At 47.5% G+C, this 24,031-nt stretch overlaps 8 protein-coding genes across 8 annotated transcripts; 4 read left to right on the top strand and 4 right to left on the bottom strand.

The window, feature by feature from the left end:
- Positions 1 to 181: 181 nt before the first annotated feature.
- BDV37DRAFT_283879 (uncharacterized protein) lies at positions 182 to 493 on the bottom strand (the record flags this gene model as incomplete). The annotated part of the gene is made up of 1 exon (XM_032087386.1): positions 182 to 493. One exon carries the CDS (start codon positions 491 to 493, stop codon positions 182 to 184), a length of 312 nt encoding a protein of 103 aa, XP_031940591.1.
- A 2,509-nt stretch (positions 494 to 3,002) lies between these two features.
- Positions 3,003 to 4,869, top strand: BDV37DRAFT_272211 (Alpha/Beta hydrolase protein; the record flags this gene model as incomplete). The annotated part of the gene is made up of 5 exons (XM_032084837.1): positions 3,003 to 3,254; positions 3,308 to 3,536; positions 3,589 to 4,407; positions 4,470 to 4,655; positions 4,712 to 4,869. The coding sequence occupies 5 exons, from the start codon at positions 3,003 to 3,005 to the stop codon at positions 4,867 to 4,869; spliced, it is 1,644 nt and encodes a 547-aa protein (XP_031940590.1).
- A 3,067-nt stretch (positions 4,870 to 7,936) lies between these two features.
- BDV37DRAFT_283877 (uncharacterized protein) lies at positions 7,937 to 12,124 on the top strand (the record flags this gene model as incomplete). The annotated part of the gene is made up of 2 exons (XM_032087385.1): positions 7,937 to 8,903; positions 8,970 to 12,124. The coding sequence occupies 2 exons, from the start codon at positions 7,937 to 7,939 to the stop codon at positions 12,122 to 12,124; spliced, it is 4,122 nt and encodes a 1,373-aa protein (XP_031940589.1).
- A 211-nt stretch (positions 12,125 to 12,335) lies between these two features.
- BDV37DRAFT_283876 (uncharacterized protein) lies at positions 12,336 to 13,387 on the bottom strand (the record flags this gene model as incomplete). Its single annotated transcript, XM_032087384.1, has 3 exons — positions 12,336 to 12,882; positions 12,936 to 13,196; positions 13,248 to 13,387. 3 exons carry the CDS (start codon positions 13,385 to 13,387, stop codon positions 12,336 to 12,338), a joined length of 948 nt encoding a protein of 315 aa, XP_031940588.1.
- A 553-nt stretch (positions 13,388 to 13,940) lies between these two features.
- On the bottom strand, positions 13,941 to 15,523 carry BDV37DRAFT_294690 (mercuric reductase). The gene has a single exon (XM_032089690.1). The coding sequence runs from the start codon at positions 15,466 to 15,468 to the stop codon at positions 14,029 to 14,031; it is 1,440 nt and encodes a 479-aa protein (XP_031940587.1). The 5' UTR covers positions 15,469 to 15,523; the 3' UTR covers positions 13,941 to 14,028.
- Positions 15,524 to 17,834: 2,311 nt separating this feature from the next.
- On the top strand, positions 17,835 to 19,761 carry BDV37DRAFT_294687 (glycoside hydrolase family 1 protein; the record flags this gene model as incomplete). The annotated part of the gene is made up of 2 exons (XM_032089689.1): positions 17,835 to 18,001; positions 18,069 to 19,761. 2 exons carry the CDS (start codon positions 17,835 to 17,837, stop codon positions 19,759 to 19,761), a joined length of 1,860 nt encoding a protein of 619 aa, XP_031940586.1.
- Positions 19,762 to 20,331: 570 nt separating this feature from the next.
- BDV37DRAFT_283873 (actin family) lies at positions 20,332 to 21,447 on the bottom strand (the record flags this gene model as incomplete). Its single annotated transcript, XM_032087383.1, has 6 exons — positions 20,332 to 20,559; positions 20,618 to 21,080; positions 21,139 to 21,157; positions 21,228 to 21,283; positions 21,338 to 21,371; positions 21,441 to 21,447. The coding sequence occupies 6 exons, from the start codon at positions 21,445 to 21,447 to the stop codon at positions 20,332 to 20,334; spliced, it is 807 nt and encodes a 268-aa protein (XP_031940585.1).
- Positions 21,448 to 23,257: 1,810 nt separating this feature from the next.
- On the top strand, positions 23,258 to 23,918 carry BDV37DRAFT_294685 (gamma-glutamylcyclotransferase family protein; the record flags this gene model as incomplete). The annotated part of the gene is made up of 1 exon (XM_032089688.1): positions 23,258 to 23,918. The coding sequence occupies exon 1, from the start codon at positions 23,325 to 23,327 to the stop codon at positions 23,916 to 23,918; it is 594 nt and encodes a 197-aa protein (XP_031940584.1). The 5' UTR covers positions 23,258 to 23,324.
- Between the last annotated feature and the right edge of the window lie 113 nt (positions 23,919 to 24,031).

Here is a 24,031-nt window from a genome sequence, read left to right as displayed (position 1 = left end):
AAAAAAAAAAAAAAAAAAAAAAAAAAAAAAAAAAAAAAGAAAACCGTCACACATCCTTCTCGATTGCACACACATATAGAAATAACACTTGTACCTTCTGTATAAAAGCCCATACAACGGGAACAGCGATTCTCAATCTGGGGTATCAACGCCGTTTCTGTTGTTGAATGGACCACCCGGTCTAGTGGGAATTATCGAAGGATTTCAATAGACCGAGCTCTTGGGCATGCTTCGCAAGGTCATGCAAATGTCCAGCACAAGCGTCTTGGGATGCCACACAACCGTGAAGTTTCTCATGCTCTTTGTGACACAGGCGGGGAAGAAGCATATTGATCTCAGCCGGGGAAAGTTTGTCGTATTCTTTCACAAGGCCATTCAGCGTAGGGGGTTCGTCGCCTCTGGCCAAGATGGACCGTCTTTGATGCATCGTCGGCCATGCGGCGGGAAGGAGGGCGAACGTAGAGAGAAGGATCAAGGAGTGAGTGAGACGCATTTTGAACAGAGATAGTTGTTTCTCGGTAGTTCTGAGGTTTTGGATAATGGTGGTAGCTTGAAATTAGAGCACAGTAGACGATTAAAGACGAGTACTGATTTATTCACATCCTACGTAGGTGGCTCACTTTATATAGCTTTCTGCCCCTAAGTTTGTATAAAAGCATTAAGCAGAGAAACCGTATTGTTATCTGCATGGGGAATAATACTCCGTGGTGCGAGATGATCTGCGATCTGATTCCATATCGGAAATGGCCATATCGATCAATTTCAGCGGTCATCACTGTTCCCGGCACGGAACGCAGATCATCGTACGGGTCTAAGATCGGTTTCTTTACCCTCTGCCAATAATGGACATTGTACGTCAGAGATTTAAACTCTCTGGTGAACAAGCTTTGTGTGCTGCTTCTTCAGCTGCTGTCCACGAAAACGGAATATCTGAAGATTCCTCCTCCGGCTTCAGACCCACTACATGATGAGAATATGGACTTATGAGGTAATCTTCTATGATGTCTCGATAGTTAAGCAATGCAAGACACGTGCCCCTGGAAAAGGATCCCGGTTCTGTGGCATGGGAGCTGTAAATGATGGGGCGTGCACTGGTCCCTACCGTGGTGGGCATTCTACTGGCTTACTGAGGAGAGCAGTTTTACTATGTCAGTTAAGCTGTCCGAGTAAACTAGCCTTTTCGTAGAGTCCACGTGGTAGGAGAAGCTGGCCATAAATATCACCTACTATGTGAATGGTTGTAATATAAAGAGGTCTGGAATAGATGCTGATTCCGCAATTTCACATTCTTGCTTTTTCTTTGGTTTTTATCTTGTCTGTTTAAACAGCTATCCATCATCTTGTCAAAATCCCTACACTATACAAAGCACTTACGGAATCTGTGTATCTCAACTGGGTTTTCGTTTCCCCCTCTTTTTTCTGGACGGGAGGATTCAAGTAGCTGAACGACTTTGTAGGACACAGGCCCTCTCCTCGATAACTCGGTCTCGGTTGTATTTTTGTGCGAAACATAGCTCATATGGCTTCATATCACACGTTGAATAATAATGCTTAAAGAGATAAAAGATTACCACTTAGAGAACTTGACCACAGTGGCATTATTACAACTTGATGGAGTCTACCTTTTCCAAGACGGTGATGATGCGGCTTCTACGAAGTATGGTTTACAGATAATATTGTTGACAATTCAGGAAAATATAGACGTCTATCAATATCGTTAATCCCCGTATAGACGGTTGTCTACCTTATCCATCTGTACAGTCTCAATGGGATTGATAGTGAGCATGCAATTTTATAGTGATTGACTGGCGCCACCGTCGCTCCCTACTATCCCCCTTTCAAAATGCTTTACCCCTGTGGGTCCGAGGGCGTTGCCTTCAACGAGCTCTCTTATAGGCATGCGAATATCTATTTGTAGGTCCGGGGTACTACAATACCTCAAAGTCTCTCGCACGAAGACAAGCTGCCACACGTAGCCCGCCTGGGCCAATTGATAAAGACAATATCCTCTCCGGTTTGATAATGGGGTATAGCTATTCTCCTTAATGCCATCGGCAATACCCCAAAGTGGGACCCTGGGGTTTCGGGCCGGAATACCTGGCACCGGCAGTAAGAGTTTCTTGATGATCCACAATTACCAAGGAGGTCACTAGGGGATTTCCGAATATGCTCACATTCGGCTTCAATCAAACAGACGGCGCCTGGAAGAGTCCGCTTTGAATCCCAGTTGTAGATAGGACGGTTCTGAGCTTGAGGTAGTGACGTCTTGGATATCACTGAGGTTTGAGAAGTACAAGAAGTGGGAGGTTATTTGGTGTGTCTGATGTTATGGTATTCAGTGCTAGTCGTAGCAAGCTCTTTTGATAAATGTCTCTCTGATTCCAGTACAGTCGAGAAAGATAAGACAAGAAAACTACTGCAGCTGTAGTTTATTGAGACGTAGATTTCCCAACACAGTTTTACCAAGTTTATCTCCTTGTTGTAGAGACCACCATCCTAGCAGAGTGTCATCGTACGTTTTAGTCAATATACTAGCTCCCGTGGTGGTGAGAACACGCGTGCATGTGCTAGAGAGTCCGCCAAGCTACCAATAGTAGGAGCTAGGGGGTTGAATATTCGCAATTAAGATATCTCATTCGGTCTTCCCAAGTTCATTGTGTAAATCAAATCCTCTGAAGAGCCAAGACGGCATTGCCGAGCGCTTACAACTGCCATTTCAGAAATGACTAGTGGCCTAGTCTGGATTACCCCGGAAATACCAATTATCACCGAATGTGGGGAGGCAACCCTTACCGTCAGATATGCCATTTGCGCAAGCAAGTGCGGAGAAGGATATATCGAACCTGCCGATCATCAAGGCTCGGAAAAGACGGTGGCTACTTCTCTGGGGATGGTACAGTCCGGTGGTGCTTGGAACGCAGGGTTTATTTATCATGGCCTTGTCTCTTCATTCCAGCGATGATTCCAGAAAGATGAGAATTTTCAGTCTTTGACAGGCTCCCATGGTGCTGCTTATAAAGATCCTCCTCGCCGCTTTGCCAGGCATGGTCGCTGGCCTTTCCCCAACCGCCACGGTCAAGAACGGTACCTACGAGGGGAAATATGTTGCTTCATACGATCAAGATCTCTTTCTCGGCATCCCCTTCGCTCAACCACCCGTTGGGGAGCTCCGTTTCCAGAACCCACGGAGCTTGAACAGCACCTTTGGCACGAGAAACGCCACCGAATATGCTGATTCCTGCGTTGGTTATGGGGTACGACTAGCCTTTGCTTTAAAACTCAGTACCCTGAATAACCCACACTCCAGAACAGTGCGGCCTGGCCTCACACACTCAGTGAAGACTGCCTGACATTGAACATTGTTAGACCTGCTAAGTCAGGGCAGAGTCAGGATGACGAGCTGCTGCCTGTTGGCTTCTTCACTCACGGAGGAGGGTGGTCGATGGATTACAGTGCCAACGGGGTTTATAATTTGAGCTTTATCGTCGAGGAATCGGCCAAGATGGGAAAACCGTTCATTGCCGTCTCAGCAGATTGTCAGTATTTCATCTCCATGAACCGGATAATAGATGCTAACCCCGCATCTAGACCGACTGTCTTTCTGGGGCTTCATGGCCAGCCAAGACATCCTCGACGCAGGCGTGGCCAACCTTGGCCTCAAGGATCAGCGAATTGCTCTTCAGTGGGTCAACGAGAACATTGAAGCCTTTGGTGGGGACCCAGCTAAGGTCACCATTTGGGGCGAGAGCGCTGGCGGCGGCAACGTCGGCTACCATGCCACTGCCTACGGGGGTCGTGATGACGGTCTCTTCCGGGGCATCATCGCTGAGTCCGGCGCCGATGGGAGTCACATGAAGAACCTGACAGAACCGCAGCAGATCTACGACACCATCGTCAGCGCTGTCGGCTGTGATAGTAGCTCAGACAAACTTGCCTGCTTGCGTATGGTCCCCTTCGATAGACTCAATGCGTCGATCACCCAGGTCTCGGGTAGTTTCTACCCCATTGTGGACGGGGACATCATCCCAGACCTACCATCGGTGCTGCTCGATGCCGGAAAGTTCATCAGGACGCCTATCCTGCTCGGCACGAACGCCGATGAAGCCACAATGTTTGCTGGCACTGGAGCCAGCACGGACGAGGACATTGCAAGTCTCATTCAGTCGTCGGGACTGGATGCAAATACAACCGAGATACTGATGGCACTGTACCCTGACATCGACTCGCTCGGACTGCCGGCTAATTACCACGTTCCGCCCGATGGAGCCGTGGGAAAGCAATATAAGCGTTCAGTGGCTTTGCTGACGGATCAAATGTTCCTGTCATGGCGACGCCTGAGGACAGATGCATGGTCCAAGTACAGCGCTCCGGCGTATTCGTACCTGTTCGAGTCACCGACGTCATCCAGTAAGACGTCGGTACCTCAATTATTCCAAAGTAACAAGCTGACACCTGCGTGCTCACCGTAGAATCACACAGAGGCACCAGCCATTTCACCGAAATCGGCTACGTCTTCTACAACAGAATCGGGCTTGGATATGCCGCCAGCCAAAGCCCGCTCACGAACGCGACCCAGGATGTCCTAGACCTGGCCAGACTCACGACTCGCATGTGGATCAGCTTCATAACCGACCTTGACCCTAATCACCATGGAGGTATGGCCCCGCTGCATCCTGCCCATATTAAGGAAATCATCTAACCGTGACTATAGTCTCCGGAATAGACCACTGGCCCGTGTATAACGCTACGGGTGGTTACGGCCAGAACTTCTATTTGCATCCCACCAACGGGGGTGTACGACCTGACACCTTTCGCCTAGCGGGGACGACGTTTATGAACTCGGTTGCTAAGGAACAGTACGGGCGATGAGAATGTGAGCAAATTACCGTGGAGACATAGTATAATTATATTGGAGCCCAGTATACAGTTCATAATCCGGGATTGAATGTCCCTTTCTCATACACTTCCGTGGGTCGCTGTGACCTGTGCAGAGCCCAACCAGCCTTGAAACAAGTAGACGATCGTATGCTCAAGAACGTAATTCCATGACTTCCCTGTTTTACCCATAGACCGGCAATGAATCCCACAAAGGAAAACACCAGGTCAATTTGATGTTCGAGATAGATTTCTAACCCAAGGGTACGCGGGGCCAATGAATGCCCACCTCGGGCACCAAAAGAAGCCAAGAGGCTAGCCCGAAGTGGGTGGGGACTGTCGATCGTCGCCTGGACTGACACGAATGCCATAGTACAGTTCTGACGGCGTTCATGCCGGTTGGCTCCGAATATGTCGGTAGGTGGTCTTTCCAGCGGGGCTCAGAAAGAGATATGCCAACTGGTTGTCGTTGCCCTTCTTGTACGAGAGCGGGTGTAGTGATTAACCGCCAAGGTAATGAGCGAGCCGAACAGAAACGGAAGAGAGAGGACAAACACGAAGACGAGGAGTTGTCGGAGGATTCGTGGGGGAACGAGAGCCGATGCAGCGAAAAGGAATAGTGTGAGAATAAAGGTGGATAGGAACATGACTGCGGAGTTCATCATGTAGATGCGAATGGCGTCGTGGTGATCAGTGGAGAGTGGGGGAGCGAGTCCACTACGTTGTCAATGGAGGGGCGGGGCAGTCATGGTCCATTAAAATACATGGTGAGGGGGAATATCAGTCTTAAGAATATCTCCTGTGCATCGCAGGGTATCTGGTGAGGCGTTCCCTATGAATATAAAATAGCGGTTCTCAACTTGCGACCAGGCAACGTCGGCGGCGGAGGAACATGGATGTGCTTTTGTGGCTTGTTTAGGGCTGGCACGGGACGAATAGGGAATTGGTCTGTGGAGTGGCCATGTCACTGTTGTCACTAAGCCTCTTGACACCTACCCTGCTAGCCTGGGGTTGTTCTTTGTTCTTTCTTTGTTCGTTTGCTTATTCCTTGTGGTCTAATTTGTTACTCCTTTTCTTTCCCGGTTCTGTCTTTTTTCTGTTTTATTTTCTCTATTCTCGGCCAAACCACGAGCTCTTAACACTTGCATGACATTTGAACATGCAAAGCCTCACAACACGACAAGCAACGACAGCCAAAAAATAAAAATAAAAGGAAGATAAGATAAGAAATGCCACAATGAGAAGAAGAAGCAAGGGAGGGAAGGAGAATAATAACATAGGATATTGGGGACGGAGAAAGAAAGCCACTGGACTGACTAATAATAAGCAATAATAGCAGTCTACTAGTGGGGGCCAAGAGCTAGCTCCAAGCTGTCTTAATGGGCCACGGTTAAATGGAAGGAGTTAGGGCCAAGTGCGTACTGGGAAGGGCTAGATCAATCATAAAACTAAGGTTGATGCTCCTTCTACATTCCCACCAAGGCTAAGTTGCTTACTTCCATTTCCCCGCATTTTCTTTTTCTCTTTTTAGGGTCACTCCATACATCTGTCCCAGTGACAGTACTTCGCATACTCTATCCTCCTATAATATAGGTATAACTTGACTCGCAGTGCGCGGAAACTCCTGACAATTGACAGACAAGGAAAATAAACGAGCACTGTGCTTCTATCTGTCAATAATGGCTGTTAATAGCGAAACCCCGCTATGCCCTAACTGATGCGCTATATGTGTCTAAGTTAAGAAGCAAAATGGTTAGCCGTGGACGAGGAAGGTGTTACGCCATGTATACGTGAGACCAAGTGGAGGGGATGAGTTCTAGGGGTAGAGATTATTGGGTAAACTACATGAACCTGATATAATACGCATGTCTATAATAGTTCGCGTGCAGTTTCTGCCTGGCTGCGCTGTTTTAAGGGTGTTAGGTATAGACCACTGTGGCTGATACAATTTCATTGTTTGCATCATGATTTGATATCCTATGCTACATAACAGGAGTTGTTGTAATGTAACCTAGGAAAGGTATGTCCCATGTCGAACGGGAAAGAGACGCTGTGTAAGCATACTTCTATATGAACAGTCGGATGACCGCCGAAGGAGACTCGAAACACTTCAGAGCTGTACGCATCGAGTAGCACTGCCCAACTAGGGAAATATGGAAGGCTTCCACAATGCTCTACCACAAAAGTGGCGTTCGCGGAAGTTGACCCTGGAGATGCGAGTGTAACTGTATCAGATAGGGGGGGATGCAAGGTGAAAGGTCTCTAGTATACTACGTGACTGGAGATTGGCTATCAAAGTATAACGTGGTGTTGCAATCGAGTGGAGATGTTTTGTGCAACACCACGCAAACACTACGGCGAGGGAGTTGGTGTAGCAGACTTCCTGGAAGAGACATCCAATCCATACAGAACATGCATGCACAGCCTCCCGCTCGTGCCACTTGAGAGGGTTGTATGTTGTCGCCCAACACTAGGTGGAGGCAAGACCGCTTATCTCATTAGCGGATAATAATATTGTATCCAAGACATCCTGCACAGGACACAGGGACAGGTAAGCATTATGTATCTTTGTTTGAGTTCCGTTACTCAAGGTCGGAATTGTACCCAAGGTTATATTCAAGGGTGTCAGCCTTGGCTACACGTTGTAGGGCTAGGTGGCAGCAACAATGAAAGAGTGATTTCGCTCTTCCCTTCCTTTATTTATTCTTGTAGAGGGTAGGCTGTTACATGACTGACCAAGGGCTGATCACAAAAGTCATGAAGGTTTAAGGCGCAATTTTGGGATTTCAGGCATACCTGGCGCTTATGACCACAACTGTACTACATGTAAGGCTGAATAACAACGCAGGTGCCACCGACGCATGGTCTAGAACAGGCTCGCAGGCTAAGAGATTGGCAAGGGTCAAATAAGGATAAGCTCGGTGCCATTCAATAGTCAGAATCAAAACGAAGGACAACTTATAAGCACTGACTGATCTCTTAGATAGCTTAGGTCATCGTTTTAGCATAGCCCGCCAACTACTGACTCCAATTGACTTGATTCTAAAGTTTAACCGCCAATATGGCGTCTTTACCTTGCCCCCACGATCGTAGCCAGTTCAGAATCGTTATTATCTGTGCTCTGGAACTGGAGGCTCGAGCCGTGAGACCAGCCTTCAATGAAATTTACAACGTAAGGGAGCACCCACGTTTGGGGAAGGCGCGTGGTGATCCAAATTCTTACACGATTGGGCGGATGGGACTGTACTATGTGGTCCTGGCACACATGCCCGAAGCTGGGAAGGCATCTGCATGCAGTGTGGCCAGCAATGTCACCCGCAGCTATTCTAACATTGAGATGGGCTTCTTGGTTGGTATCTGCGGAGCCGTTCCATTCAGGACAGACTCTAATGCGAATTGCCAAAATGAGAGGATATCGTTGGGTGACGTGATTATCGCAAACGGGGTCATTCAGTATGATCTGGGGAGAGAAACAGACACAGGCTTTTTCCGAAAGGACACTTACCACGATACTCTGGGAAGACCCACTACGGAGATCAGGACATTCCTATCCAAGGTCCGTGCGAACCTTGAATACTTGGTGGATCCCTTACATGCTCACTTTCGTACCATTTACCAATTCGTCATGACCGCAAATTCGGGACAACAGCAGAGCATGACGAACTACAGTGGACACTCTGGACAGGTACCTTGCGATGTAGTTATGGGTAACTCTCCTGAAGATCCCGAGCAACGTCCGCCATATGTGCATTTTGGTCTGATGGTATCAGCCGACAGGGTCCTGAAATCTGCGAGGGTTCGCGACAAACTAGCAAAAGACGAAGATGTCATCGGGTTCGAAATGGAGGCAGCGGGAGTATGGGCAAATATCCCTGTAATAGTCGTGAAGGGTGTATCCGATTATGCCGATGCCAATAAGGATGATAGGATGCAACGCGTCGCAGCCGTAGCATCCGCAGCTTGCATGAGAGCACTTGTTGATGAATGCCCGATATCCACCTTGTCTGCGTCGTCACGAAATGCTGAAGGTAGGTGAATAGAACCACAAGGATTGCTATCCAAGAACTGATGCTAAGAAATGTGTCGCAAGCAAGTATCCGCTCTAGACATAAATCGACAAGTTATTGATTGTCTGGATTTCGACCGGGCCACGTATCGTCGGGAGGACATACACACAGCGGTTGAAAAGACTTGTGAATGGATATTTCAAAAGGAAGTTTATCAATCCTGGATGGACGATACGCAATTAGATCGACACGAAGGCTTTCTGTGGATCAAGGGTGGCCCTGGTACTGGGAAGTCCACTTTGATGAAGTTCATATTGACCGAGGCAGAAAGGTCCAGAAGATACACTATCACCCTGTCTTTCTTCTTCCACGCCTCTGGAATGACTCTACAAAAGTCGCAGGCTGGGATGTATCGTTCGCTGTTGTACCAGTTTCTCAAGGCCGATGGGACCCCAGACCGATGTAAAGAAGAGTTTCTGCGTGCTGTTGGAAAAATGAGTAGAAGTGATCCTACAGCTAACCGCTGGGATACCGAAGACCTGAAACATCTACTTTTGCGCATGATGGACGTCCTAAGCAATGGCCTTGTCAATCACCTTGTACTTTTCCTGATCGACGCTATTGATGAATGTGAGATCAACAAGGAAGACACCCTGAAGATGATTGGCTTTCTTCGGCAGATAAAAGGTAATGTCAGCGGAAAGCAACTCAGTTTGAGATTCTGCTTATCGAGACGGTATTATAAGTACGTGGATCCCAGACCAGGGAAACTCTTGGAGCTGGACCGCTTGAAAGAACACCAGCTTGACATTGAGAGATATGTGGGACAGACACTCAGATTTACGAATTCAAGAATCAGAAAGCAAATCTGTGCGAAGTCAGCTGGTGTGTTCCTATGGGTCAAGCTTGTGGTTGACAGTTTAAATGACGATTTCGACAAGGGCAACGTGCACGATGTGCAAACAAGACTGGAAAAGATCCCGCAGGGATTAGACAACCTTTATACTGAGCTACTTGGACGAGACAATCGACCAAGCGAAGAGCTTATCCTCTTCTTCCAGCTCATTTTGTTCTCCTCGCGACCTTTGACGCAAGAGGAACTGTACTTTGCACTATTCTTCAGAAAGATTGCCCTAGTCAAGAGGGATACTTCACATACGGATGGGATCTTCAAAATGTACATCCTCGATGTCTCGAAGGGACTTGCTGAAGTGACTGCTAGTAGCCCAACCAAAAGCACAGTTCAGTTTATTCACGAGTCAGTTCGAGAATTCATGCTTGGTTGGTTTAAGTTGGAACCTAGCCTTGGAAAAAACGTCATAGGATTCTCTCATCAACACCTAGGAGTCCTGTGCTTCGACTACGTCCGTTACTTCAGGCTAGGGAACCGAGATTTTAAACATTTTATGCATCTCATGCGGCAAAAAACATACTCCGTGTCTGTTAATAACGTGATAAAGAATAACATTCCTTTCTTTGGTTACGCAGTGCTCAATCTTTTCTATCACAGCAATGAAGCCCAACGCCACGATGTTAAACAAAGCGAATTTCTCAGGGGATTCTCCGCTGTGTTTGACGGAGGCTTTTCCAACTTCCTATTCTACTATAATTCAGCCTTGGCTAACACAAAAGACTGGTACAACGACGACGCAACGTTTTTGCACTTCCTCTGTGATAAGTGTTTGAGGCATCTTGTCCGTCAAGAGGTCCTGAATGGATCGCATGCCTGGCAAGAGTCTGGCAAGCGTGGCTGTCCGATGAGTACTGCAGTATACAATAGTGACCTGTATACCATACGAACTTTGCTGGGATGCACACCGGATTATTCTGGCTCTGGCAGCTATTGCAATGTTCTGGAAGACACCATAGTGGTTCAAAGTATGAAACGATTCTTGGAAGCAATACCCCAGGGCTATAAAGTACTGAAGAGCAATAAATTACCTCAGGGCATTGACATACCGACGTTGTTGCTCAAATACGCTGTGGACGGTGCGAATGTCGCTGTTTTAACCTTGCTGTGGTGCACAGGACTGTTTGACTTCAACCAAGAATCAGTTTATGGAGAGACCCCGTTGAATTGGGCACTCGAAAAGCGCCCAGCCTTTCTGGTCTACCATCTGTTGAATTACGAAAAAGACGGCATCAAGGTTGATATCAATAAACCGACGCATGGCAATCCGCCACTGAAATTAGCCATTCAGAGCAAGCACGAAAGAGAAGAAAAAATAAACATGCTACTTCGCCACGGCAGTTTGGATCGTTCGTGTCTGGATGCGAGACAGTGTAATGCTTGCCATTGGGCAGTACATATGAATGATGAAGGGCTACTGAGACGCTTGATCGACTTAGGATTTCAGATGAACCATCGGGGTGTCAAAGGACGCAGCCCTCTTTCGCATGCAGCGGAGTTTTGTAAGGTCAGAATGATGGACATTCTACTCGCGTCAGATCCAACTCAGGGGGACGAGAAGGATGCGGACGGAAGAAGCCCTCTATCATGGGTAGCAGCCTGTTGTTTCCCCGAAGAAAAGGAGGCCGTCAGTGACCCAGAAGCAAAACACCTCCTTCAAAGACGATCTTTAGAGACGCTGCTGAGATTCAAAGTCGATGTGAATTCCGAGGACAGGAATCAGAGAACGCCGCTAATGTGGGCAGTCGCAGCAGGTAATCGAACAGCTGTCCAGTTACTCTCATCCCATAAGGACACCGATATCAACTGCTGTAGCAGATTTGAAGAAACACCACTCGTCATTGCCATCATGAAAGGGGATCCAGAGATCGTTAAAATTTTACTACAAACTAGCAGGGCCGATGTCAATTTAGGAGATATCAACGGTCGAACACCTCTATCATGGGCCTTTGGCCCATGGCACCCTTTGAGAAAGGACAAAGCACAAATCAGCCATTGCCGCAACCCTAGCATTGCCAGGTTACTTTTCGAATCAGGGGCGGACCTGAACATTACAGACACTTTTAAGCATACACCACTGTGGTGGGCTCAGTCGTACGATGTTCTACTGGCAAGGGGCAATCCAGAAATTCAAAACTATCATGACTCCCCTCTCACCGTTTTGTCAGACTACCTTTCATCATTAGAGATAATGAGGGCGCTTCAAATGCCCACTCACGACGAAGCCAAATTCAAGTGTGAGATCCGGCTCATGTGGCTGGTTTGCGAAAAATTCGGATTGCAGGCCAAGTACCCCTGGACGTCTGAAATTGGGATAGCTATCCTAGATTGAAGCTGCACGTTGATTGGCGTTCTGGGGGCTTTGTTCATGCCGTTTCATGCTGCTTAGTATCAACTAACTGACACCAATGCTTCACCTAGACTGTATTCGTTTTCTATAAGTATAGCTTGAGAACACTAGCCCGGGGGAGACATGAACGGCTTTCATTTGATTGCCTGTGAGGTGCCGTCTCCTGGATCAATTCCCCCTAAGATTGGAACACCTAGATGGCAAAGCCAAAGATAAGACCAAGAATCGGCCAGATGATCAGCCAGTTGTGAACACCGTTACGGACTGCCATCGAGCCCTGGCCTTCCTCAAATCCCATGTTCATTGAGTTATTCCCAAATCCGAGCGTCGGAACCCATGAAGGCTTGTTTTCCTTGTTTAAAATATCCGAGTGAAGAGGGTCTATCTTTCCCAGAAATTCAATCGACCCTTCTCCATACATAGCATCACCTTTTTCGTTATTGACTAAGAACCAGCCACTAAAAGAGAAACTGGCCGATTGGTTATCGAACATTAAACCGGCAATGGGCTCGGTGATAGGAATATCCTTCGGGTTATGATCACCCTGGTCCAAGAAGTTAAGGCCCCACCACGTATCGGCGGAGTCATCACAGGAGCTCATATTCATCTCTACTGCCCTAACTCCTCGCCCGGTGTCATTAGAGGCACCTGTGATATGGTACGGTGGACCGAGCTCATTTTCGAGCGAAAGATTGAAGTAGGGCTTATGCGATCCACTTGTGTAGCCTGGAATTACGTGTCTAGCGGGTGTTACTTGTGTGTATCTCGTAGAATGGTTGGGGATTGGACGTACTCGATTGAAAGGAATTGCCATCTTAAATTTCTTTCTTCGTTTCCCATATCAGAACCGTGGACAAAGTCGAAGTCTGTTAATGCCGACTTTAGAGCAACTTGTACTGGGTTCTTGCCCTCGTCATCGGGGTTTGTCTTTGTCACAGCCAGTATAGATTCAGAGGCGAATGTTGTAGTTTTATTTCGAAAGGCACGGCACACCTCATCGCCATTATCATCTAGGAGATATTGAAAGTTGAACGTTGTAGTGCCATTGTAGTACCTGTGATAAATCAGTAAGGATATCTCGATTCCAGATGGGATTATAGCTTACGATCCAATCCAAGAGTAGAGGAAGTAGGGCAACCCTGTTATGTTCCTGAGGCGGAAGTTGTATTCGGGGTCAAAGGTGGAATCTTCGAAACCAAGGGTCTGTAAGGGGAGAAGTGTCGAGATCAACCAGATGTAGTTCATCTTGCAAATCATGCCGGTTTACTTGCTGTTTCATTCCAAGAGCCTTCTACGGGGGAAGAGAGGATGTCGTCCCAGGGTAAACATAGTGACTCGAAAAGTTCATCACATGAGCGGAGATCGCTCGTGTTGTTACTTGGCATACAATTCTAGTGGTTCTTCCAAGGCTCGCTAATCTCACAAATTTCAACAGCTTCCGACGGGCAGTACTGGAGAAAGTGCACACTAGCAGTGTAGTGTCTTGGCTCTGCCCACAGCTGCCCGAGATGCCTTGATAAGTGAGTTACACCCCGCTCAAAAACGGGTATCTGGAAACGGTTGAAATTACCCCTTTCAGCAATCACTGAAGCTATTCAACATATGGTTGATTTGCATATCTTCTAGTACCCTCTGCCTTAGCATTGGACGGGTACATCCTTTTGTCATTCTTATCGTCATGCAATATGAAAAGATGCATATACTCGAAATTGATATTACTAACTGTAGAAACCCAGGGTAACCTCAGGAACCACTATGAATCAGAAAAGTTCAACTATAACAACATACCAACCAGCATCGTCAGCGTGCCTCCATTCGGTCAAAGACCAACTCTACCAGTGATATGAGCGAGTGACTAGAAGCACATGGGCGAACCAAACTTTTCGTCATTTCAAAAAACCCCAGAGATTATTCAGGCTTTCAGCAAAAGCCGGATGCGCAAAAACAGCATCTTGCAGTTTCCAATATGGAAGCTTTGCAACCATAGCCATCTCTACGACACTCATAAGCTCTCCCCCTTCCGTGCCGAGACATGTAAAGCCAAGAATTTGCCCATCATCGGCATTGACGACTGCTTTCATCATCCCGTTCGATTCATCGGTCTCCAATGCCCTGGCAACGTAGCTCATTGGCATGGCCGCTGTTGATATTCTCATGTGTGGATATCGCTCGCGCGCCTCTCTTTCGTGCAGTCCAACGTGGCCTAGCTGTGGGTCTGTATATACCACATAAGGCACGAGCCTGTCTGTCACAGAGGGTCCTGAATGCGCCAAAGAGTCAGAGAGTAGAGAAGCCTTCAAAACCCGAAAGTCATCATAGGATATATGTGTAAAGGCAGGAGGGCCCTTAACATCGCCTAGGGTATAAATAGAAGGGACAGAAGTCTCTAGGAACTCGTTGCACTTGATGTACCCTTTTGCATCGACTTCAATCCCCGCAGCATGTGCGTTCAGATGATCTGTGTTAGGAACTCTACCAGCAGCAAAGAGAAGATGAGTGACGTTGCTCACAATCTCAGTGCCGCCTTGAGTCTCCACTGATAACCTGAATGTTTCCATAGATGTAGATGAAATCGATGTGGGTCTGGCCCCCAGATGAATCGTCATATGCTCGCCCCGCATGATATCCAACAGCTCAGCTGCTATCTCTTTGTCTTCGCGAGGCAACAGCTGTGCTCCCCGCTGAACCATCGTCACCTTCGACCCGAGTCTCGCGAACAGTTGGCCGAACTCAACTCCCACATACCCACCTCCGATGACAACTAAATGCCCCGGCAGCTCATCTAGCTCTTGAATAGACGTGGAGTCCAGTACTCTGGCCTTGTCTATCTTTTCCAATCCATCGAGACTTGGAGGCACCGGTCGGCAACCAACATTAACAATGATCTTTTCTCCGTTGATAAGTCTGTGGCTCCCATCGGGGAACATCACTTTGAGGGTGTTCGCATCGTTAAAGCGCGCCTCACCCCGCAGAACATCAACGCCAGCACTTTCCAGGCGTTTTTCACTCCCGCTCCGGAAGGAGCTCACTATATCGCGCTTTCGCTGTCGCACTTTGTCCATCGAAACAGTGAACTCATTCTTCAGTCCTACCTGCCCGGGTAAGTGGATACCATAGTCCGGCCCCCTGCGGATCAAATGCGCGACGCGGCCTGATGCGATCATAGTCTTGGTCGGCGTACAGCCTTCGTTAACGCAACAACCGCCGATGTGTATTTTTTCTATGAGTGCAGTTTTCTTGTTTGCCTCAGCCAATGCTTTTGCGAGCGGAGTACCGCCTTGGCCCGAGCCTATTATGATGGCGTCGTAGTGTGTAGCGGTTGCCATTTTTCTAGTGATCAATTTCCTTAGTTGTCGGCGTGCTGTGTAGAGGTACGGAAAGTAAATTGACATCACGGGTCTCTAATGGATTTTAAAAGATTGTAGTGCCATCAGGAAACGTGTTTCCTATATAAAACAAACGAGTCACTCCACTTAGGTTGTGTGACAAATACATCATGGTTCCCGTAGTGGTGGCTTGATCCATGGATTCGATTAACCTTATTATATCTTGTTCTTAAAGCACAAGTTCCAGACCACTTTGGACTGTCATGAAAGATTGGATTATGACGGGCTGCTATACGGCTACAAACCTACTTCGTATGAGGACAAATGCCGATGGACGCAGCTGTTGATTCCAATTGGAACTGCTCTTCGTGTATAATCGTATTAGTGACCATGACCTCGGCATATAATAGTGCGTCAATCAGCCTGAAAAGTTAGAATCCAGTTTCATGCTACAGATTACGAAATAGTTGATTAGAAGCAACGGAAACTCTTTGGTGTATCAGATCTATCCCACCATCAAGCGAGTGCTTATTTACCACGGCCAATGTGAAGAGAGTACGACAAAGTCACTCTCTAGACTTTATGCTTAGGAACATAATAGTAGCATTACCTGTTTACAGGTGCAATTCATATCATACGAGCACTCCGTTATGGTATGCATGTCAATGTGCCCAGCTACAGATGATTTCTGAAACGTCCTAGATAACCCTAAGCCCTAATACCGTTTCTGTATTAATTGAGATGTCACCCACTCCTACATATAGCGCCTCTCCAGATTCTCCATTGTGATATTTTCGGTGCTTATCCAGTACGAGCTTTCGGGACACTATGTACGTTCCGTATATTTCTAAATGGTTCCCACAACAGATGCATCAAGCGCAGTCAGATTTGGTTCGGGATCCTGATCACGATACAATCAGCTTCAGATACTGTTAACACTTATGCCAAGCTCAATCCATTGATTTTGAAATAGTGCAACATAATTGAAGGCCACAGGGCTCAGGCACCGGTAACATATTGCGTACGTCTAGAACGAAAGCCTAAAGTCTAAAGGCTCGGAAAATCTGGATCTGCAGTGGCTACAATCGGACATCTGAACGCATGATTTAATAGCGTGGTAGTGATACATAACTAGTTTATTCAACGCCAGTGTCTTGTGCTGCTGCTGTTAGCTTTTGGGTCAGAGAGTCATCGGTAGAGATGTTGAATCTGGTAAGACCTGGGTCAGTGCTTCCCAGTGGCTGGAGGCTATACAACATTAATAGAATGTCTAAATGTCGATAAGAGTCTCAGGTAACGAGTTACCACAGCCTTCCTTATTTCACATTCCCCATGGTCCTGCGTAGGGTGCTATTTTTCTCAGCCCGATACCACGAGATAATTGCTATAGCTCTTTGTCAATACTAAACGTAAGCCCATGAAGCCTTCCCACTACACTTGGCATATTAATATCACAACACATTTAGCCTGTTGGCAGCCCTGAAAAGATGTATTGCCGAAGTTATGCCGAATTGTGTGTGGTTCTGCGCTAGGCCCTTCCAGATCATCGGCATGTCGACCTGAACCCCGCGGGGTGAGATAGCTAGTACAACACAGAACCGGCATGCTTCGGGAAAAATCCATGCAATTAGGCCCCGTAGCTGCGGAGAAACAATTTGAGCCACTTGCTCTGCCGCCGTCGACATAACCACATACGGTAATTGAGCCCAATCGGCAGATATTTCCCCGAGGATTCGGCCAACAACTTCACTATTTGATTCCTCCGCCAGTGGACGTGTATTTTAAACTTTTTTCGAGGAATATAAATTCCGGCCTCCATACGAACGGGCGACGCGGCCCACTTGCCTTCCCGAGCTTCGTGGTAGACATTGCTCTCACCCAAGCGTCCTCTTCACTAAACAAAAAGCCTTGAATTTGTTGGCAAGTCTGAAAATTGTGTCTTCGCCGGTGAGTGACTGGCCTACATCCGTGATTATGTCTAGCTTGATCTTGTAGACTTGCGAACAGACAATAAGTGGGTAACATATTGGGCAATGTCTTGATTTCCACCTCGGACCATTCCCGCGTACCGTGTGGAGCAACTTGTGGGGTTTGGAGTCAAAACCTGGAGACGCCGGGGTTGCTTGAGCCTAGCTAGAATACTAATGCATACAACCACCTTAACTCTAAACGTCGATCATTACCAGAACTGTGGTGGCATGGCTTCCATCCCCACTCGTACATACGCTGGGATTCTTTGGAGAGAGTTTTGAGAATTCACATGGGTTGGTTTTTTGGAGGCCTCTTAAGTATATAAAGACCCCCCAAAGAGACTGTTTCAATGTCATCATCATACACTGTACGCAGCCAACGAGAAGTAAAACAAGATGCGGGCTTCCCTGTCATATGCTGCTTTGTTGGCGACATTTGCTGACGCACAGCAATTGTACCTCACGACGGACGGCTATACTGACCGTCCACAGTGTACCAAACCGGCTGCCGTTCCTCAGTACCATTTCCGGTCCTTTTCTTATACCCTAAACGAGACCGTTCGGTGAGTGCTCTCCCATATACTTCTGCCACAAACTAGAAAGCACAACCTAACTAATGAAATTCTGCAGTTATGCTAGTTCAGTACACGCACCAACCACAACCCGAACGTATGCGCCACCTTACTCGGAAGCAGTCAAGCATCTCACGGCAAGCCCGGTGACTACAACATGGGGAAACTGGCTGCCTAGCCAGACAGTGATTACGGCTACAGACACAGATGATCCTTATGGACAAGCCGCATGGTCCTCGCTTTGGGAGCAAGTCGATCTAGAGAACTACACGACTACCGGGCTGTATTCTACCACGGTCAATCCTACGGCGATTCCAAGCAGTGAGCTAATCCTGCCACCGCGGGACTACTTTGGACCAACAGATTGCTATAACTTCCCGGATGACTTTATCTTTGGCGTTGCAGGAAGCGCAGCTCAAGTGGAGGGTGCCATTGGTTTGGAAGGCCGTAGCCCCACCATCCTGGAGACGTTGGTGAATACCACTCAGCCAAAGAATTATGTGACAAACGAGAACTACTACCTCTACAAGCAAGACATTCAACGATTGGCTGCCATGGGAGTGAAATACTATAGTTTCTCGATCCCGTGGACGCGAATCCTACCCTTCGTCTTGCCAGGGTCGCCCGTGAACGAACAGGGGATCAGGCATTACGACGACTTGATCAACACCGTCCTTGATGCCGGAATGCAGCCTATAGTTACCTTGCTTCATTTTGATAGCCCCTTGATGTTCGTGGGCAGCGACAATACGTCCGCTCATCCAGATATCGGCTACAACAACGGCGGCTACCAGAACGAGACCTTCGTGGACGCCTTCGTCAACTATGCGAAGATTGTTCTTACTCACTACGCCGACCGCGTTCCGATCTGGATTACCTTCAACGAGCCGCTGCTCTATTCATTTAACTTCGCTGGTGCCAATAACGTGGTGCACGCCCACGCCCAAGTGTACCATTTCTACCATGAGGAGCTTAATGCCACCGGCAAGATAGGTATCAAATTCAATGACAATTTCGGAGTTCCTCGAGATCCAACCAACTCAAGTGATATCATCGCCGCCAATCGTTTCCAGGAGATGCAGCTGGGACTTTATGCCAACCCCATCTTCCTCGGCCAGCAGTACCCGGACTCTGTCCTGACAACTCTACCGGGCGCTAAGCCGCTCAGTGACCAGGACCTCGCATACATAGGTAATACCTCGGACTTCTTCGGCATCGACCCATACACCGCGACGGTAGTCTCCCAGCCTGTTGGAGGTATCGAGAGCTGCGCCAAGAACCAATCTACAGGAAACTCGTTATTCCCTTACTGTGTCATGCAAGAGACAAAGAACATCTACGGCTGGAATATCGGGTACCGTTCACAAAGCTACGTGTACATCACACCCACTTATCTCAGGGAATATATCAACTATCTCTGGAATACCTTCCGGAAGCCCGTGTTTGTGACCGAGTTCGGGTTCCCTGTATCCCACGAGGCCGATCTGGAGTTGTCGGACCAGCTGTTCGACACGCCACGCAGTATCTACTATCTATCCTTCATGTCGGAGATTCTCAAGGCCATCCACGAAGATGGGGTGAATGTTATGGGTGCTTTGGCCTGGTCGTGGGCTGATAACTGGGAGTTTGGTGATTACAAGCAGCAATTCGGGTTACAGGTGGTGAATCGGACAACCCAACAGCGGTTCTTCAAGAAGAGCTTCTTTGATTTGGTTGATTTTGTGGGTGCGAGGCTACCACCTTCGTCATGACACTAGTAACTGAACTTGGAGCTGCATGCGGGTTGTTGTTGAAGCGACACTTCTATGTTCATATCAAGGGGGAGAATTGGTATATTCAAGCTTACTTTGCCAAAGAGTCCTAGACACCTAACTATCATCCAATGTTTAAACCCAGGTTGGATACAATAGCCTACATAAACTAGTCTCTACTACCCTGCCTCTTCCCTACCCACATGGATCCTCATTGGGCTCCTAGTAGTACCACCTTTGTCCCGCCTAACTATTACCAGCGCGACAATATAGTAGACAATGAATTAAGCCTCTTGCTATGCAGCTCTTTTGCCTAATCCCGGCTAGAAGATGGTCTGATAACAAGTAGGGCGGTGTTTACTAAGTGGAGCACGTTGAGAAGGAACAGAAGCCTCATGGGGCTCGAGTCCCACATATTTCCTCGCTGTTTGCAACCACAGGTGACATACCTTAGTGTGTATGATGTTGTATAGTATTCAAGGTAGCAGACATGTCGACTGTGGAAAAAATCGGGAGAATTATTTGTGAAATTAGCTATATTCTAACCTGGCATATTCAGTGTGCAATCAACTATGCATAATACTTCCCATTCAAAACCCCAGCACCGTTCTCGTCATACTGCTCCTTAGACATCCAGATGCCCTCGGCATCAGCCGAAGCCACAAGGGTACCACCCAGCCAGACCGAGTATTCACGATTCGCGGGGCTGGTAATGTTCATAGATGCAAATTCCGGCGCGACGTTAGCGATCGCATTGTGCAGATGGTCTGCCAGGCCAGGATCCGTGTTTCCTCCGGACTATATCATTCTTTGTTAATAACAAACGAAAGCAAAGTGTGGTCAGGGCTACACATACCAGGATTACATTGCTATACAAACTAGCCTGAACGCTTTCATCAAAGGTTTGAGCTACGTTTGATATCGCAATCGAGAGATCTCCAAAATCAACTTGGGCTCTTGCTTCCGCTACACATTTCCCTTCAATAACGGGGACGATGCGGGCGTATTCATTCCCAACATCAATGACTAGGCCTGTAGTGCGATTGGATGCATACACGGCCAACACAGCATCAGGCACAATATTGAGTGCGGGAACGTTGAAGTTCTCGAACATCATCTGCACGGTCTTCTCCCGATCCGCGTCGCTGGTGAATGGGGATTCGGCGAGCAGGACGGGGTGTTCTTCCGGTGCGACCTTCAGCTCACTGTAGAAGGCGTGCCAGTAGATCTTCTGTAGTGCATCCCAGTTTGTCACGGAGCTGTTCTGGAGTGGGTTTACGAGGGGTTCGTTGTTTTGGATGGCTGCGTCGCCGACGGAGCTGGGTGTATAGGTAAGCTTAGGCAAACTGGAGCACAATGTTTTAGGTTTGTGGTTACCGTGGGCCGACGACAGTTCCTATTTATATATGTTAGAACTTAGGATATAAGATAAGTAGCATGGAATGCGAAGGTTTTGACCAACTCACGGAAGATAGAGCGAGGCGCATCATCACCGGCAAATCCAGCCCTGGTACGGAAGGAGCTGCGAGAAGATTAGTCCTGGACAGATTTTAGGAAGTGAAGTAGGGCAGCAGACCCAGCGTCAATGACAATTCCTTGGGTGTCGCCGCCTAATATCGCAATCAATTGGTCCGAGTTAGTAGGCCCGCAGTAGGTTAGAATTCAATTGAGGAGCCTACTGGACATTATTGCGGGGTAGATACGTGGGTTAGATTTGGTGCTATGAAAGTATGGGAATATTGATAGCCTCGGATCAAATATGTGGGATTGTCCCTGTTTATATAGACTCGGGTGGGGTGCAAACAACTCTGCGTTGGCTGTAGCTTGAGGATGCTGCCTTGTCTGACCAGTCAGATCATCACACTTTGATCATATTCGTATGAGATCGTCGCTTGTATACGTGGAGATTCACCCCGCTAGTGAATTTATTGGCTGCTAAACCAACAGTTTAATGGGTGCGGCTGAGGAATGTCGATCGTACAGATCCTGTGGGTCCATCTATCATGGTCGTGGAGGATATCTAAATTGTGAGATGGTTCTCTAGATATGACAACGCTTATACACATTGAACCAAACACCTCTTGGAATATCAATAACTCATGAATAATATCTCCACAAGTCCCTATCGGATAAGGCATTTCCCGTGTAAATGTGGTGGGATGGCTCATCATGATATTTTCCAGTTGAGCCCCGCAGCCCCGCAGAGGGTTTCTCGACGTATATCCGGACTCCATATGCATACTCTGTACAAATAGTGCACAGGCGGGTTGGCAGTATGTAGCTATAAATCTATAACTGGTCATGGGCAGGGAACAAGATACAAATCAGCGTTTTAATCGCATAACAGTGATGATTGCATTCTTTTCACTTGGCACTTGAGACTGTTAGTGTCATATAGATCTTATATAGAAATCGAACGAAAATAAAAATACAATAATCAAAGTACTATCAAGATCCTATTTCGCCAAGATCATGGATGCTCGGCGGATCCTCGGGACCTGTCTGTTAATCTGAAGCACCCCAGCTTCCATCTCTATTGCTCACCTGTGCTACTTTTGTCGGTGGTGTCGACTACACAATGCAGAAGAGCTGTAAGGGCTTCCAGGGGAATTCATTTCAGTGCTTCCCCAGTTCGATCAAATCCGATGGGAATATGGGATCAAAGTCAATGTCAGATGCGTAGTATGTATCTCGTACATGTCCCATGGTTACTCTGTCAGCTTTCGGGTTCTCTATTGCGCTCGGACCTTAGTTCTAGAGACCACCATTATATGCCCCGCATTTAATAGATTACTATACGGAGCTAGAAATCTGCCGGGAATGCTAATCCAGGTATACGACCCTAAAGCTGACATGGGGTCACCGGCATACTGGGAATGGGAATCTCAAGAAAAGGAGGGCAAGCATATTGTCCCTGCTGGATACAAAGTTCGTGTTGTTGGTGCCACAGTCATGTTTACCTAGGTATACGCTGAAGTGTCTCGATCACTCTCAAATCCAACTAACAGGTTTATAGAGATATCAAGATTTCGATCTTTTGGGGGCAGCGCATTAACACAATCTGTCACCGATATTATATACACAGAATTCTAAATAATTAAAAACTTTTTTAAAAAAAAATTGCAATGATTCAACTACCTGTAATTCTATTTCAATATTTAAATTTTAAAATGTTAAAACTTACCACACAATTTCATAAATGATGTGCATTGGTAAGGCGGAAATGAAAGGTCACTGACAGTCAGAAGAAACAAGTAGCAGGGGCCGAAAAGAGAAACAATAGAAAAATATGCAACACCATTAGTCTGGCATTAGCCACGTAAGGCCAGGTATAGGCGTCTCCCCGTTCTTTAGCGACCCTTTACGGGTCGACGGTTAAGGTTAAAGCCTTATTTAATCTTGATACCGGAGTAACCTAAGCCTATTTAGACTCCATTGATTGACATGGTTCACGATATAAACACAAACACCGAGTTGGATGACCACAGCTTTTCTCGAATTCCCACCCGTCACCTGGTTCTCACTTCCGCCCTATAGACACCCGGTTGGCCATTATCGAAGAAATGTCTGACAACAAAGGAGATAGGGGAGCCGCTGTCTCTGCCCCTCCCCCTCCCCCTCCTCCTCCTCCCGAAGATCCAAGCTCGAAAGTCGCCCCGTTTGTCAAGAAGCTGAGATCTGCTCCTCCCGGCTATTTCTTCCAACCTGAACGGCCACCACCTCATAGAGATCCATTTGCTGCGCCGACGGGCCCTTACTTCTTCTACGGCACACTGTCTGATCCCGCTATGCTCCGCGATGTCCTTGGCTTGGAAACCGAGCCACAACTTCGGCCCGCCACCATGATAAGCTACGACTGCAAGCTATGGGGCCAGTATCCAGCTCTTCTAGATGCCCCAGGAAAGGTGGTTCATGGGGCTGTCTACCATGTCGAAACAGAAGAGCATGCGGAGAGGCTCGCCAGCTATGAAACGGATAATTATCGGGCCGATCCATGTCACATCGACTATACCGACGGCAATGAGCCCGTCGAGGACTTGGGTTATTGTTTTGAATTTGTCGGGAATGTCAGAGACTCGAGTGACGGCAGCTTTGATCTGGGGACTTGGCTAAGAAGAGTGAAGAGGGTGGTTGAGGACTCATCAGATGTCAAGTAGTTGCAGGCAAGAAAGGCATGTATCTGGACTGCAAGTACTAAGAAATACAAGTCACGTTATCATGAGACAGTACTTTCTGTTAACTTCTTGAAATTCGCCCCTTTCGCGCCTCA

This window comes from Aspergillus pseudonomiae (genome assembly GCF_009193645.1).
Source record: "Aspergillus pseudonomiae strain CBS 119388 unplaced genomic scaffold BDV37scaffold_41, whole genome shotgun sequence".
Classification (NCBI taxonomy): Eukaryota; Fungi; Ascomycota; class Eurotiomycetes; order Eurotiales; family Aspergillaceae; genus Aspergillus; species Aspergillus pseudonomiae.
The sequence above is the reverse complement of the archived record's forward strand: the minus strand, read 5'-3'. Positions and strand labels throughout refer to the sequence as shown.

Excerpts from the sequence above, each read along its gene's own strand:
- BDV37DRAFT_294690 (XM_032089690.1), bottom strand. The coding sequence starts at position 15,468 with ATGGCAACCGCTACACACTACGACGCCATCATAATAGGCTCGGGCCAA.